This window comes from Ailuropoda melanoleuca, chromosome 3 (assembly GCF_002007445.2).
Source record: "Ailuropoda melanoleuca isolate Jingjing chromosome 3, ASM200744v2, whole genome shotgun sequence".
Classification (NCBI taxonomy): domain Eukaryota; kingdom Metazoa; phylum Chordata; class Mammalia; order Carnivora; family Ursidae; genus Ailuropoda; species Ailuropoda melanoleuca.
In genome coordinates, this window is record NC_048220.1 from 99652699 (window position 1) to 99670391 (window position 17693).

Sequence of the window (17693 nt, forward strand, 5' to 3'; positions counted from 1 at the left end):
ATAAACTTTATATATATATATATATATATATATATTATATATATATATATATATTAACCTTTGTCATACATTTTTTTTGCGTTTTGTCAGTTCTTTTAATTTTATATTTATTAGAATTCTTGCACAATTTCGTTTTTTATAATGTAATCTAGATGAAATTCTTTGTTGAAGAAAATTTTCATTTGAAGTTTAAACACTGTCTGGTTCAGCTTTTTCCTGTTCACAGTATTGCTTTGGAAAATACATGTTCCCAGCTGGTGATTGTAAATAACCTCCTTACTATCCTGAAAAGGCAGATGGAAATGGTTCATTTATAATGACAGCTCTCATGTGGGAATCTTGAAGGATAGCTCTTGTTGTGAAATTTAGCAATCTTCCACATGCAGCAATTTTTGGTACACTCTTTTATTTAAATTCCCTTAGATAGAAGTTATCTGGGAAAATGCTGCAGTATAGAAAATTTCTGTTGAATTTAAGACATTGGTATGAATAACATCACATATACAGGTAAAGATAGTCCCTCCTCGAATAGAGAAGCTTTTCCTAAAAGAAATAGATTTTAAAATATTGAGATATTTTGAGATCGTTTTCAGAGTTGAAGATCACATTGTGTAAAACCCAAGGAGAAGCATAATCTGTGGCACTTCAAAAGATTAGAGAAAACTTAAGTCCTTTTCAAGAAAAAGTGGCTTCTATACTTAGATGTGTTTCCATTCTTTACTTGCAGTATGCTTTAAATTGGTTATGTTGAAATCCAACTCCCTATAGTATGGATGGAGAGGTATAATATTTGCTGTAGATAAGGTATGAATACAAAATAATTTTAGTTCAGATGTTAGAAGGTAAAGCAGTGGACTAACAAAGTAGATAATTATCTGAAATACTAAATCAGGATATGACAAAAATAAAATATCTTACCCTGTTTGAAGTTATGATCCTGTAGTATTCAAGTGCCTTTTTCTGCATCATGCACTTTCTTTGTAGCCCAGACTGGATAAGATTTGAAAATCCCTAACTTGTTTAGCACAAAAAATTACATATTGATGTTTATTCACTGCTGGATGAAGCAAATAAAAATAATTCCTAATTTTCAAATCCCTTAATGTTCTAGCAAATGATTAACTGTCATTCTGTTACCTAACAGTATACTTTGATCAATATTTTTAACATGAAGGAACAATACAGAAGACAAATTAATGAATATAAAGCAGCAACTATTTGCAATTTTCATTTCCCTGCTAGTTTTTATTAATATATATGCTTGTTTATATAGTTTAAAAATGTAGCTCATTGATCTTTTTATGCCCCTCACCACATTTTATCATGATTATGTATCTTTGAAGAAGAGAAAAACGAATCACTGTGATATTATCCTTTGGATAAAGCAAAAGTAGCCAGATGAGCTATAGTGTTGGTAGGAGTTGAGAACCTTGGCCTTGGTGGGAGTTGGTTCATGGTGGGTGAGGTTATATGTGAATATGTGCCTCTCTAATGAGGTAAAGAAATAGGAAATTTGTTATGCTTGCTGATAGTTGACTACAGTAAATGTGCATTAAAAAGAAATACCAAGTACACATGTATCAGAAACTGATTTGTTCCTTTTATTACTGCTGGCCATTTATTAGGAAGGGAAGATGGTTCTAGTTTAATTAACCCAGTTGAGTGTAGCAGATGGGGCAGAATGTCTTGCAGCGATAAGACAATTCAGAAATGGCACCAGATGTTGGAATCTGTCCCTGGTGGTATTTGAGTGCAGCCCAGATGTTCCAGTCCCACCTGGCTAGTTTCTAAGCACTGCAGGCTAAGCAGCTGTGATGTAACCTATATAATGTTCTCATAACACTAAAAGCACCATAATTGAACTGCTGCTCTAAACTTCTAAGGTTGTGACTCTTAAGAGTGAAATCTTTAAGGACAAAGAAAAATAAGGACAGCTATTTAAGGTTTTAGATCCTTCGGCTATTGCTATTTCGTTGATAACTGAATTGGACAAAAATGGAATATTAAAATTCAGTATAATATCGTTCAAATTGTAGGTAAAAGTAAATATTCTTACCCGAGTAATGTTTACAAATAAAATTTTGTGTGAGAATGTGCTGTTAACGCGCACAGAGATTGATTTGCAGCCTTTGGGTCTCACCTCTTTAAAAACAACAGTTTAGAAGTAGCAAAAGGCTGTTATTTTTTCATGTATTAAAAATGTAAGTATTTGCCTGTTCGTGGAGTAGACAATAGAAAACAAATAGTCCTCCAAAATCATTGCATTCATTTTTTCCTATGTAGCTATTAAAACTGATATTTATGCAAATCAACCTCAAAAATGTTTCCCTTTTTTATTTCAAAAAATTTTAAACCTACAGAAACTCTGCCACATTTTCTTCATCTGTCTCTAGATCATTTTTATTGTTTATTATATCCCGTTTGTTATAGTGTACCATTTGAGAGAAAATTGGAAGTACCAAGCCTTTTTGCCCCCAAAATACTTAAGCATATATCTTCTTAAAACAGGGACATTCTCCTTTATAATCACAATATAATTATCATACTTGGGAAATTTATACAGACCATTTTCAGATTTCCCTGATGTCTCAGTTATGTCATTTCAGGATAGTTGCTTTTATAAAAAAAATCCAGAATCCAGTCAGAGATCATACATTTCATTTACTTGTCATGTTTCTTTAGGCTCCTTTAATCTGTAGCAGCCCCATTCTTCTTTGTCTTTTATGATGTTGACATTTTCTGAAGAGTCTGGAGAGTTGTTTTGCAAAGTGTCCCTCAGTTTGTAATTTGTCTGATTCATTCCTCATGATTACATTGCAGTTAAATATTTTTGGCTGGAATTCTTAACACAGGTGATTATCTCCTTTTCAATCCCTTGCATTAAAGGGCCCCTGAATACTATTTTGTCTGATTATTAGTGGCATTAAATTTGATCAGTTGTGTAGGTTGATATCTATTCGGTTTCTCCATTGTAGTAACTTCATATCCTTTGTATTTACTAAGTAATCTGTGGGGTGATAGTTGGTGATTATGTGAATATCTCATTCTCTAGCAACATTTTACCCAGGTTGTAGCATCCACCAAAGATTCTTATAAAGAGCATAATTGACTGGATAAACCACAGGGTTCACACAGTGTTCAGGCAATGTAAGTGAGGGATAACTTTAACCACAAATGTAGTGTCACTTACTTACAAGATAAAGCACTGAGGAATGTAAGAGTTTGTGGTAGCTTAAAAGAAACATGGTGGCATGAAAACCTAGATCAACAAACTAGCTTCTGTGATGGGTCTGGAGCCTCTAATGTTAGGCAGTTTTTAAGTGTGCTGCTAAAACGGCTTCCTGAAATTGCTGCCGGTTGTTCTGTGGTTTTAACAGTTTAACTTTTCTTCATGCTTAATTTCTAGGCGGATCAGCTGATTTATTTGGAGGATTTGCTGACTTTGGCTCAGCTGCTGCATCAGGCAATTTCCCTTCCCAAGGTATGATACAATTGGATTGGCCAGAAATCTAGGGGCAGTGAAAAGGTTATCAAGACCCAACAATTCCTTCTCTACCAAATAAGCTGCTTTTTGATGTTTTACTCCTTGTAGTATTTATAATTCCTGAGTCTTTGAGAATTTGTTCACAAAGGTATTTTGTTGCATCAGTGTCTTAAATGTGCTAAAGAATTAATTAAGTTGCAAACTACTCAGTCAGGCACACCTAAATAAAATTGCCCTTATTTATAAGCGACTCTTGTTTAGCTTTTTTTTTTTTTTTTGCGGGGGCCGGAACAGCATGGTGGGGAGTGTGAGTAAGTATAATCTCAATTTAGCAGGAAGAATATTACGGTTTATGTTTCGCCCAAGGACATTGGGATTAGGCAGACTATCTTAATAAAATTCATTTCTTTGTAATTTAGATATAGTAAGAGCATTTCTATAAAAAATAATTGAACTTCATTTTAACACATCCTCAAATAGCGAGCAGCTGAACCTCAGGTAAAACTTTCCTTCCATGTTAGATTAGAAATTTTAAAATGCCCTCAATTTATTATGGTGATCATTTTGCAGTATATACAGATACCAAATCTTTAAGTTGTGTACTTGGAACTAACAATATAGGTTTGAACATCAAGGATTGAGGTGAAACATTTGTCTTTTTTCCCTTTCTTTATGAATATTTTTACCTTACTGCCTCTGCCATATAGTATGGTAGCTGTTTAACTTTGGAAAAGCTGCTGAGCCTCCAGCTTCCTAAAATCAGGAATACCATTTGACATGGTTCATTATAAGGATATAAGGTAACGTCTATAGAAGTGTATGGAATAGGGACTAAGCTTGTTATTAAGTGTCCTTTCTTCTTTAAGTTGTAAAGGAGTTGGCTATAGTGGTTTTTTGTATAAAATCTTGTCACTCTGAAGTTTGAGAGATAATATGAAGATTTAGTTATAAATTTTAAACATGAGGTGAGGCAGGGAGAAAAGGTATAATTTAGCTGAATTAGTCTAATTTCAAGTAGAGTTATCGCCATTAGATTAATTGAATTAAAATTTCTATTTAGAAATGTCTGATTTAGTTTTGTGAGGATTTAGGAAGAAAGATACAAAAGCTTTAGGGGCGCCTGGTTGGTTCAGTTGTTAAGCACCAGCCTTCGGCTCAGGGTGTGATCCTGGCATTCTGGGATCGATCCCCACATCAGGCCTCCTCTGCTGGGAGCCTGCTTCTTCCTCTCCCACCCCCTGCTTGTGTTCCCTCTCTCGCTGGCTGTCTCTCTCTCTGTCAAATAAATAAATAAAATCTTTTTTTAAAAAAAGTATTAAAAAAAAGAAAGATACAAAGGCTTTAATCATCTGGGGTTATTTTTTTTTTTAATTTTATTTATTCGACAGAGATAGAGACAGCCAGCGAGAGAGGGAACACAAGCAGGGGGAGTGGGAGAGGAAGACAGGCTCATAGCAGAAGAGCCTGATGGGGGGCTCGATCCCATAACGCCAGGATCACGCCCTGAGCCGAAGGCAGACGCTTAACCGCTGTGCCACCCAGGCACCCCATCTGGGGTTATTTTAATAGCCTACTTGTCTATCTGAGTATTTCACAGAAACCAGAATTGTGGAGTAATTAACTTCATTTTAGAAGTGTGGTTATGTCTTCTAAGGGTTAATACCTTACTTTAGACAAATCAAGTGGAAGATAAACATTGCCCTAATTTTACAGACTGCCTGTATAATTCTCAAAGTTTTTATGTATACAAACTTGCCTACTATGCAAATAATTGGAATATCTTAATGTTGCTAATTGATACATCTCTTCATCTGTATGCGTGTGATTAATATAACCTGATCACCATTACGCAAGGGGCTAAAACTGTTGCAACAATGATTAATCATTTCTGAACAATATATGCCCCACTAGAAATCTTTTCCTCCTATGATTAATAATCTCAGATAAAGTTTTCGGATGGGGCAACATATTTTGCCCCAGTTTCCATTCTTACTCTGTTTTATAGATCAAGCATATAGGAAATCGGCATAAAGTTTACCTTTATCCAGCAAGTCTTTCTTAAATTAATTTGAATTGTTTAATATATTGAACTAATTGTAAAACTCTTAAATCCGTCTTTTTTGTAAAGAAGATCAAAGACATATTTTAGTAAAACCCTGAGGTAATATTAGCCCCGTTCTTGTATTAAATTGTTGGTAGAGAGTGGGTTTGATAAGTGAATTATTTTCTTTTGAAGGGTCTCACATTTTAATGTGGTAATAGAGAAATATAATTTTAAAGACTTAATGTTATTGTTGTCTTTAGATAGTTAGCATAATGAGACACAGTATTGGAGTGGTTGGTTACCTTTTAGGCTAGACAAAATGTATTTCCCAGTTGTAAGTGAACGTGGAGTACAAAGAGATGGTGTTAATTAACTTGGAAATATATACTGTTCTCTTTCAGATGACAGTTTATGTGTAGCTCTTTGTTCACCTTTGCTTTTTCAACTTCCATTAATTCATATTTATGTATTTGTCCCTTACTTAAAGAAAGGTTTATTTACTTAGAGTCATGCATAGCCTAAAGAATTTTTTTCTTCAGTATCAATTGCCTTTGTATTCATTGTGTTCCAAATAGTATATGTTTTAGAAGCTTGACCTACACTGTTTTATGGCATACCTAAAGGAAAGAGAATGTGGTGCCTTTGGTCCTCCTCTGAGTTTTCACAGTTAATCCATAGTAACAATAGTAAACCCTAAATGGCACTTATATGTTAAATTAATCCTCACACAAAAAAATACTTAATCTTCACAACTTAGATTTTTCAAAAAGTGAGATAGCGAGAGGGTTATGTAGCTTTCCTAGGGTCACTTATCTAGTAGTAACAAAATCCATGCTCTTAAACACTATGGTCCGTTAATTAACCTATTATCAATTTTTATATTACTGAATGCATTAAGTCTTAAACTTGTTATAATTATCTCTAAATGTAATGATAAGAATTCCCCCCCTTTTTTAATATTAGCATTGAGTTCCCCTCTTTACACCGCTTTTTATTTAAATAACTAAATTGAACAGTCCCATGTGAAGCAAGCACAGTATGAAGGTTATGCCATGGCAATCTACAGCCCTTGTGTGGTCAATGAAAGCATGACCAAAAGGGTAAGAACTTCTTACAGAAATTTACTAACCTTACTCTTCATTTTACTGAGTGTTTTTTCCCATGCTTTTCTGTTTTGTTTCTTTATGAATTTAATCTCATGAATTTGGGGTTTTATTTACATGAGACCATATAAATCATAGTTTGATTTCTCTTTGAACCTTTCCAAATAATGAATGGATGAAATGAGTTGAATTTGCTGAATTTATTGAGTGACTCCTCATGTGAGGATTCTCTATCTCCCAACAAAAAGTTTAACCAATTAAGTTTTCTTGCTTTTCAGGGTCTTAGGCTAATTTATGTTTGTTTAGCTGGCAGCATATTTGATGATATGCAGACTTAAGTTAAAGGGAAGTTTTGATTGTAATTTCTGTGTATCACCTCAGACTTGCTAAGAGGTGGATTTTACTTTGTATGTGGATTTTTTTTTCTTTTGCCACCTTGTTAACATTTGTGGAATATTCATGAGAAAAATAATGTCCAGATGGAGATGGTACCTGCAGGTGTTAATCTGGATGGACACAGATCAGCTCTAATTTGTTTCAGTTCGTAGGTTGTTATTTGTTCTGCAGATTTCAGAAAGTTTCTTACCCTTATTGTTCCTTCTTAGTTACAGCAACAAGTGGGAATGGAGACTTTGGTGACTGGAGTGCCTTCAACCAAGCCCCATCAGGCCCTGGTGCCTCCAGTGGTGAGCTCTTTGGCGGTGCCTCACAGCCAGCTGTAGAACTTGTCAGTGGCTCACAATCAGCTTTAGGCCCACCTCCAGCTGCCTCAAATTCTTCGGACCTATTTGATCTTATGGGCTCATCCCAGGCAACCATGACATCTTCCCAGAGTATGAATTTCTCTATGATGAGCACTAATACTGTAGGCCTGGGGTTGCCCATGTCAAGATCACAGGTAAGTTGTCTGCCTCCCTTGGAAACTTCGATTCCTAATCTTTGAGATTCTGTAACTAACATAATGGTAGACTAGCATGAGACAGAAAAATAAGCCATACATAGATTGTTTTTGCACACTGCATTTACCTTACACTCTTTCCCCTGGTAGTCATTTGGGTTCTAGAGAGCAAGGCCTTCTCACCCATCTTGGAGTCCATGCAAAGCCAATCATGATGCATTGCGCAGAGGAGACACTTAATAAAAATTTAGTGAATTCATAAGCAATTTGGTATTTAGTAGTTTAAAAAAATCTGTTTTTAAGAAGGAATAGAGATAATTGCTTCACCCGTGGTCTCTGAAATGACAAATGCTGTTCCCTGTTTTGGGCCTGCTCTATCTACATTATGTAATTTTTATATAGGCTCTTCCATCAACTCTCATTTTCATAAGGATAAACAACTAAATGGGAGTTTTTAAATTCACTTTTTTACAGTGAAATCTAAGTTACCTAATACTAACTTAGAATTGAGACAAGCACAGGGTTAGAGTATATGTGTCTGAGTTGTACCAGGAACTTGCTGTTTTTGATTCAAGCAATTCAGAATATTTTTTATGATGCTAATTACTCATTTTAATGTGTAGATTCTCCTCTTTTGGGTGTTAGAATGGAGGAAGAGAAGAAAGAAGCAGAAAGGTGACTGTTCTGTATAACAGAAGTTGGACCTAACGTTAAGAAAAAGGACCTGAAGGGCACACCAGTACCATTAAATTGAACTGTGTACCACTAAACATGCCCAGACCAGTTTATTCTTTTGAGTTTCTTTCATGTGGTCTAAACATAAAGCCAGTCTACTTATTTGCGGTCTTAATTGCAGCTATGTTGTAATTCTTTACATTGGTACATTTTTAGTTATTTTTCCTGTTTCTATTCCCTTTTCTTTTTTCTGTCCTTTTCATAGTTATCCTTAGTAACTACGAGGCATACTGCTTCTTTCTCCTGAATTTCTCCTTTCTCCTGAATTGGTACACATATATCAAGTTCCACTAATGTTGCTCACTTTAGGCAATAGAAGTGTACATGGAGCAGGAAAATGTCATAATTTGTGCAGTGTAATTTATTGCTTTGATAGTTTTGCTTTTTATAACATGAGAAATCATATCCTGAATTCCATCTTGTAATAATAAATTTCCATTTGTATGTTTCCTTTCAAGCTGTACTAACCTGCAGTTGGTAGTTGCCCTGGGATGGTGGCTTTAGACTTTGGGTGATGGGAGGGTAATTGTTCATGTAAGTATGTGGGGGTTTTTTGTTTTTTTTTTTTAAACCCCAAACATGATTTGGGATTCAGAGGAACCTTTTGGGGAAGCTACTGATTCAACTTAAAGAACTTAGCCTAGAACTTTTGTGTTTCTTTTTGGTTTCAGGAGTTTGTTACTAAGTCAAGTGTATATCTGGAGATATTGTGATTAAACTGCCGTTTTGATAACCTTTAAAGAGCAAATGCTTAATTTTTAGAGCATTTTTCTATTTTCCAGCCTTTGCAAAATGTTAGCACAGTGCTGCAGAAGCCTAATCCTCTCTATAATCAGAATACAGATATGGTCCAGAAACCAGTCAGCAAAACCCTGCCCTCTACTTGGTCTGACCCCAGTGTAAACATCAGCCTAGACAACTTACTACCTGGTATGCAGCCTTCCAAACCCCAGCAGCCGTCACTCAATACAATGATTCAACAACAGAGTAAGTTACCGCAAGACATCTTGCTTCTTTGTGCACTTGTAATCTTTACCCTGATGGCAGGACTAGTTCAAGCCATCAAATGAGAATACGTGATGCGGACCGTACTGAAGGTGACTGTGTGATTGCTCAGGATTTTTTTCCCTGTGATACTTGATAGACATCCTGGCATATTGGATTACTTTGTATTCTGCTCTTGGCGTAATAACATTGTATTTTGGTGAGTTTGGGGCGTCTGATCACTAAAATAAAAATATTTGTCGTAGAAAATGTTTTCTATCTAGGTAAATATGACCAGGAAACAAAGATCATCTTAACTCATAATCCAGGGATAATCACCATCAATTCATATTCTGTCTCTTCTAACCATATTTTTAATACTTGAAATCACTCTGTTTATATTTTGTTTCTTGCAGTTGTCATTCTGCATTAAATTACCATTTTTCCTGTATTTAATATTCTTAGGGAAAAAATGATTTTTTTGATATTTATAGTTATCCATTATATCAGTGTACAACTTCTTTATCGTTGGTTATTTTCATTTTTTCCAGCTTTTTGCTATTAAAAATAACTCCATGATTTTATATAAATCTTTGTATTTGTGATTTTTTCCCTTAATGTAATGTTCTAAAAATAGAGTGAGTCAAACGGTATAAAGTTTTTCAAGGCTTTTGATACACAATAGCTCCTGACAACCTGTTAGGTTGGAATCAACAATAAATTTTGTCAGAATGATTTTAAAGTGCCATATGTTTTCCCCCAGCCCACTCGTAACTGTTTCTACATCTTTGGGAAGCCAGTTAACAGCCACAGAGTATTTTTCTAGAGCAAATAGTGCAAGTTAATTGACTTATCTTGTGAAGTCACTATAAAGGAATTTTATTAGGGCTTACAAGTGTTGATGGTCAGGAACATTGTATTATTCTTCTTCTTGTTAAATCTAATGTAAAGGTGTTTTGTCTCTTTTCTTCTGGTAGATATGCAACAGCCTATGAATGTGATGACCCAAAGTTTTGGAGCTGTGAACCTCAGTTCTCCATCAAACATACTTCCCGTCCGGCCGCAAACTAACCCTTTGATGGGGGGACCCATGCCTATGAGCATGCCCACTGTGATGACTGGCACCATGGGAATGGCCCCTCTTGGAAATACTCCAATGATGAACCAGAGCATCATGGGCATGAACATGAACATGGGGATGACAACTGCTGGGATGGGCCTCACAGGCACAATGGGAATGGGCATGCCCAACTTAGCCATGACTTCTGGAACTGTGCAGCCCAAGCAAGATGCCTTTGCAAATTTCGCCAACTTTAGCAAATGAGAGATTATAAAGGAGCAGATTGAATGAAGGATTTTTGGTGGTGAAGATAGGTGATGTTGGGATGGAAAATGCTAATCAACTCCCCTTTCTTTTATCAATTAATTAAAATAAACCTACATAAAGAACCAAAAAGGCTGTTTTATAAAAGTGAAATATCTAGTATTTCAGATGGCCAGGCAAGGGCACTTCAGATGAGGCAGTGAAAATCATTTTTCCCCGTGAGAATAGACCACAAATGGGGTAGTGAGACCTTGAAAGCCTTTATAAATTGAAGAGCCCATTTTAACATCATGATTTGTGCAAAGACTGGAATAGGGCTGAATAAATGTGTTTGAATCTCTAATTTTATACTTTTCTTTTCCTGAGGAACTTGATTTTTCTGTCCCTGAATCGCCTTGTCATAATTGGGTCTGTTCCTTTTACTACCACTCTTGAGTCCATAAATGAAATCATTAAAGTTGGATGATCAGTTTTTTATAAAAATATATATTTTTGTCCAAAAAAGGCATACATATGTGATTATGGCTAAATCAAAGGTAACTGGAATGTATATACTTTTGCTAATGTTCCAGCAACACTGCTATTACTATTATACTATCCAAATTTTTACTGTAACGAAACCTCTTCAAGCGATTGGTGATAGCTATGGGACTTTCCCCATATCTTCTGCTATAATTATCCTTTGCAGAACTAGGAAAAATATTTTTTTGGGACTGCTCTATGGTTTCCTTTAAAAGAAAAAAAAAAAAAAACCCTCCAGTATTTTTGTTTGTTTTTAGCAGTCATTATTTACAATTTGCAGTGGTTAACTTGGCAAGGCTTCCTTCCGTGTTTATCCCTGTAGCCACCACTTATCAGTCAGGAACAGTCAAAAGAGAAAAATATTTATTTTTATTTTTTTGGTGTCTTTTCAAAAAATTGAAAAGGTAAAAATTCGTTAAAACCTTAAGTTAAATATAAATGTTAGAACTCAACAACGTTGGCTTTTAGATTTTATACAGTATTTGTTCTGTTTTGGTTTTGAGTGTATATAATATGGCATTAGCAATATGGTTCCAATAGAGAGGAGTTAAATATATATTATTAAAGGAGACCTGTAGCAGTCAAAGATTTTATTGATTTAATGGCAAATAAAGGAAATTAATTAAAATGTTTTCATTTTCCTGCTGTAATTCTGCATTAAGCTCACATGAAAATCATGATTCTAGAGTTTGGAATGCAAAATTAATTGTTTTACCCTCAAGCTGGGAATATTTTTAAAAATAAGTACTATAATATAGGTATCAAATTATTACCTCCCCACTTTGTGTTGAAATTTTTTTTTATTAAATTGACAAAACTTTGTTTCCATTGTATTCATAATGTTCTGTTATACATAACATTAAAATGTTCATTAAAATCAATGTTGAACTGCTTTTTCTTTCATTCTGTTAGACATTTGAGACCATTTGGGGAAAAAATAATTATAATTTGGGCAAAGTAATTTTTATAAATAATTTAAAATTATTTAATGACTTCTCTATTCTTTCCTCTCATACTCTACAGTAGGAATTAAAAATGAAGCAGCAAAGATATCCTGACCCGCTCCATTCTTGCTAATGTTCCATCTACAACATTTCTAATTAGGCAGAAATTCATGTACTTCAGCTAAGTGGTAATGAAAAGTGATTCATTTGCTGAATAAGAGATGAGAGAGAGTGTAATTAGCTGACTGTGGTTTTTAATCTTTCAACAATTCAATGTGTTTAAATTAGTTTCAAAGAATAGGGGCTTTCAAGTGTTGTTACTTCAGAGCAGTCAAGCCAGGCTCTGGTAGCAGCATGGAGACTATCTTCACTGATACTTAAAACCCATCATCTTAAGTGAATTATTTCATTAAACTGAGAGGTATAGCATCACCTTTTCAAATACGTAACGATTCTTGGAGGAAATATTTTGTTTCTAAACTTTTGTGTTTAAAAAATTCTTTCCTAATAAAATTAAGATTTATCTGTAAAGCATTTTCTGAACTATGCCTCCTTCCTATAGTTTCTCTCTGAAGACAGAAGGGAGCCCGCCCCATCTCATGTATTATAGCACCTCAACATACAGTTTGCTGTCTTACCAGTATTTTTGTTTCAGAGCCCATGAAAGGACAGAGTTGTCTCTTTAAGGGGTCTATCCAATGCAGTGATTTATTTCTGAAAGGGCTATTAAGTGATACTACAAAGAAAGGTCTAAATACCCTCAAATAATTGGGACTTGGCAAGAAAATACTCTTTAAATAGTCTGCTGGGCTCCCTTCTGCCAGTCCTATACCCTTTCACCGGCCTAATGTTTTGTTTGTTTGTTTTGTTTTTTTGCTGGGGGACAGGGAAGCAGTTACTTTTCTCAGATTTGCAGGTGAGTCTCCACTGCCACTCCAGATTTCATTTTTTTCCCTTTTGAATTTTTTTTTAGCCTCTCTGATAAAATCTTCAGGAACCATAAATGTTCTCATATGGGACTTCTTCGTTTATAAGTTGTCTGGATGATATCCATGATGTTGGGTTTGGGGTAGTCAGTACTAAGTTGAGGCCTATAGATACTTTCCTCAAAATTTATGAAGCACCTTTGTAAAATAAAGCTACCTGTCCTAAGCACAGAGCACACCCAGTAAACAGATTTGTGAAGTAAATTGGTTTCGTGTTTCCACTCTGCTCGGAGCCAGCATTGCGTCGTGGAAGGAGCGTGGACTTGGAAGCAGGTCTACCCCCATTTCAACCACGCACACTATCTGTGTGACACTGATTGGTTTACCTGACTTCTCTGGGCCCTAAAATGAACTTAAAATTTGGAAGTGGTGGATAAATAATATGTCAGATCTACCGGCATGGACATAAGCACACTAAATATTTCTCTGCCTCCCATTTTTATTTTTTTGTAAATGTGCTTACGTATCAAGACTATGTGCCAGTTACTATTCAACACCCCACCTGCATGCCTTTTATGCAACAAACCCAAAAGTTCATATTCCAGTTGTAGTCCCAAAAGCAGTGTGTATTTCAGAAAGCCTTAGAGACTGCTGCTAAGTTGATTCCTAACTGAGGATTTTCCTATCTGCCTAAGTTTAATTCCAATTTCTTAAAACAGACAAGGAAATTGTAAATGAGCCGTTTTGTGAATGTATTGACTCACTTCTACTTAACTACATTAGTGCAGATGTGAGGGAGAAAACTGAAAGTGGTATGGGATTTGCCACACAAATAACCCTCATTAGAATGTTCTCAGCTTTCAGAAGCAGTAGAGATCTCAATTTTTCTATTGATTTCTTGCAGTTTTGTTGACTAAGGTCTTGCTATTCTTATATCCAAGTAAGCAATCAGATATAAAGACTGGAAAAAAAAAAATCTATCCATGAAAGAGTGGGGTTTTTTTTCACCTTTACTCATTATGACCTTAATTCTTGTGTGTCTTGTCTTGTGTGTGGGTGTATGTGTGCGTCGTCTTAATGGCAGCCTTGCTAATGCATTGTTCCTCGCACACGCAGTAAGTAGCTCCTCGCTCCCCTTCTCACTGCACTTGCTTACCCCAACGGGTGGGGAATCAGCATCCAGCCAATTCAGATCCTTAGCTTCCCAGGGATTTTGGACGGATTTGAAAGTCCTGATGGGCAAACATGGGTTTTATTTGTTACTCTTTAAAATAAATGTCATTACTTTAAATAACTGAGTCCTGGACTGTGAAACCCTGCATTTTTTTTCTGAGGACCCTCTGCCATTTTATTACACGTGCTTAGGGTTGGTATATGTAGCAGTTTGGTTTCAGAACCCCCTTTACACCCTAAAAATTGAGAACCCCAAAGAACTTTTATGCTTACATGGGTCATACCGATATTTACTGTATTTGAAATAAAAACTGAGCAACTTTAAAAATACTGATTTTACAGTAACCCTATTACCTGTCAAATTATAATTTTTTTTTTTTTTAGGAAAGAGAATGAGCACGGGTGGGGGCGGGGCATAGAGGGAGAGGAAGAGAGAATCTGAAGCAGGCTCCACGCAGCATGCCTATGCAGGGCTGGAACCCGCAACCCTGAGATCATGACCTGAGCTGAAACCTAGAATCGTATGCTTAACTGAGCCACCCAGGCGCCCCTGTCAAATTATAATTTTATTTAAAAACTTCCAAAATAAAAATTCGTGAGAAGAATGGCATTTTTTTTTTACATTTTTGAAAAATATTACCTGGCTTAATAGAATACAGCTGAATTCTCTTACCTACTTCTGCATTCAGTCCTGTGCTGTTGTTTTGGTGGAAATACATGAAAAACGTCTGGCCTCAGGGATACGAGGTTGGAAAGGGTGGGAACTTGCTCAGGGCTCCCCAGTGGTCCTCGGGCCACATTGCTATCTACTGAGAACTAATAGGTAAGATTATTTCACAGTAACTATATATCCATTCGCTTGATTTATTCTGTTTATAAGGTGATCTGCTTGAGGCACAAAGAATTTAGTTTTGCTTTTCACTTTAGTCACAGGCAAAATGACCGTCACATGAAATCGCTCTCTGGATACTGAATACCAGAACTTTGTGACATCAGTGTTTGCTCAGTTTTCAAGACTATTTCTTCTGATACATAGTTCGTATTTCCTAGCTTTTGTAATATGAAGAAGTAAGTTCCTTACCCATTTTGGGTTTCTTAGAAAAGCTTAGAGAGACCAGATGTTGAGCGCTTGGTGAGTTGTAAACCTTTCAAGGCTCCCTTTCTGTCCTTTGAGAAGAGAGAGTAAAATGGGTCAAACCTGAAGACCTCTGACTTGTTTGCAAGGGGGCCTGGCAGCTCTGTATACTGTGTTCTCTGCCGAGTATTTTACAGAAGCACAAGACTATGGAACTAGCGCATCCACAGTGATAGTGTTCCTTACGAACCTAGATAAATCTGATCCCCCAAACTGGAGGAATCTAGCGAGGCTCCCATCCGTTCATGAAAAGGTGATCTGCACCGGGTACCTTTGCCTTATATACGTCCACTCCCTTCATTCTCATAGCCTATAGAACAATGACCTCCTGATAGTTACAGAACAGGGACGTCCAAAACTAGTCCAAAGTACCTTTGGAAAGATTGTTATGCAGGGTCCCCAAAATGGAGACTGTCAATTTTCAGTAACTGATCAGCAAAGTCAGCCTTCAGTTAGTGCATTTGGCAGAGTTTTTGCCACAGAAAGAGGAAGGAAATCCTAGGCAGGACTCTCCCTCTCGGAAGAGCTCCATTTTGGAAATTAGTATAAAACGGGCACAGAATCAGTTTCTGTTAAAGAAGCATTGGAGATGTGATCTTTTGTGTCTGGTGATTCATAAACCAGTTTCATTAAAATATTTTCTAAAATGCAACTAAAATATTAGGTAGTAGACTGGGTTCCCGTGTTCCTATTTTTCATGGTATTTTCACTTCTCAATCAAAAATTAAATCGAGAGGAACAATACCAAGACAGTCATAATAAAAATTTAGAAAGTCTAAACCCTCCTAGGTGGGAAACAAGACTGCAATAGGGCAATGGGCCACTACCTGAATTTTATTCCATGTGTTTATTCATACTTCTTTTTTTAAAGATTGATTGACTGATTTGAAAGAGAGAGAGCGCGCGCACGTGCACAGCTGGGAGCAGGGTGAGGGGCAGAGTGAGAGAAGAGAGAGAATCTCAAGCAGACTCCCTGCTGAGCGCAGAGGCGGACGTGGGGCTCCATCCCATGACCCTTAGATCAGGACCTGAGCCGAAACCAAGAGTCAGACACTTAACTGAGCCACCCAGGTGCCCCTGCTCCTACTTCTTAGGTGCCTGCTGCCGGCACTACCTCAAGTTCTGTGCTGTGGTGACTGCAGCAGAAACCTGCCCATCAGATCACCACATGGAAGTGTGCGCATGGGTGAGTGTTCTGAAGGGGGCCGTCAAGTGGCTCTTATCCAAAAGTCGCCGGAGAAGCCTAATTCAGGTAACTGCGGAAGGCCTCTCTGAGAAGGGAGCTCTTACATGGAGATCAGCAGAACTTGACCCACGCGTGTGAAGATTCCAAGTGGAAAAAAACCAGCAGAAGCTTAGTGGGTGCAGCTGGAGGTCAATGTAAACGAAAAATTGAGGAGATAGGCAAGGACGTGGACTTGTCAACGCTTAGGACGCTGAGGTAAGTAATTACTTCACTCTCCTCGAAAGTTCCTCAGAGGGTATTATGCCCATCAAAGATGGTATATCCTGAAGGCCCCATGCACTTTCATATCCGTGGTTGTCACAGGGCTCACTTGAAAAACTTGAGTGGAAAATTGTATGGCAATAGTTTTATGTTTACTGTCCAACCTGAAATACGTCAATAGTTGTTGATATATATGTGAACAATACAAAGGGGCCACTTATAAATACGAATGGACTATTTCAAGTAGAAATAACATACATTTGCATATTATAGTTTCCAGAGTGGAGTCACACTCATTTCCTCCCTGATTTTCACAATCACCCTAAGCTAAGAAGGTAAGACAGTCATTAGCCCCTTGTTGTTGAGGAAACCAGCCCCAGGAAAGCAAAGTAGTGAGTGAAGCCAGGTCTCCTAGGACAGGGCTTTGGAATCCAAATCCAGTTTTATTCCACTCTCTCTTATTTCTCCTCTATTAAAATATCAGACCTCTTAATTTAAAGATTGTACCCGCCATTCAGATTGTCAGGTTTTTCTTGCGTATCCTTGATCTTGGACCACGTTGTCCCAGGTGCCATGTAAAGCTCCACACAGGGTAGACAGCTAGGAAATGGTCGTTAAATAATACATTTTTAAAGTAAGCACTGAACGTTTATGAAATCTATTTGCATTTTCTAAAGGTCACCAGCAGGAGATGAGCCACAGAGCAAATAAAAACTGATCTCCTCTGAAGAGTAAACCTTATGTTTGTTTTGTAGAAATGGTGATATAACTTAGCGTAAGACATTAGCCAAATCAGACGCAGAAAATTCCAGCAGGTTTGAAGTAGTAAAGCACAAAGGCCCCTCAAGGGATCAGAAGATATGCTAAGGGCAAGCTGCAGGAAAGGTGGATGGCCTTGGATTGCTTGTTTAAGGAATCCATTTCAAAAAGCGCACAGCAATGTTTTTTAAAGATCGTGTGCTCTCGGCAATTTT

General features: G+C 36.7%; 1 protein-coding gene across 2 annotated transcripts in view; it reads left to right on the top strand.

The window, feature by feature from the left end:
• Nucleotides 1-11975, top strand: part of CLINT1 (clathrin interactor 1) — a 62494-nt gene extending 50519 nt beyond the window's left edge. Inside the window, exons 9-12 of one of the 2 annotated variants that reach the window (XM_002912504.4) lie at nt 3407-3481; nt 7237-7529; nt 9047-9251; nt 10226-11975. In XM_002912504.4, the coding sequence (XP_002912550.2) occupies nt 3407-3481; nt 7237-7529; nt 9047-9251; nt 10226-10572 (920 nt within the window). In that variant the 3' untranslated portion in view covers nt 10573-11975. The remainder of the gene's footprint in view (nt 1-3406; nt 3482-7236; nt 7530-9046; nt 9252-10225) is intronic. The other variant, XM_011219301.3, reaches the window with a different exon arrangement.
• The last annotated feature ends 5718 nt before the right edge of the window (nt 11976-17693 follow it).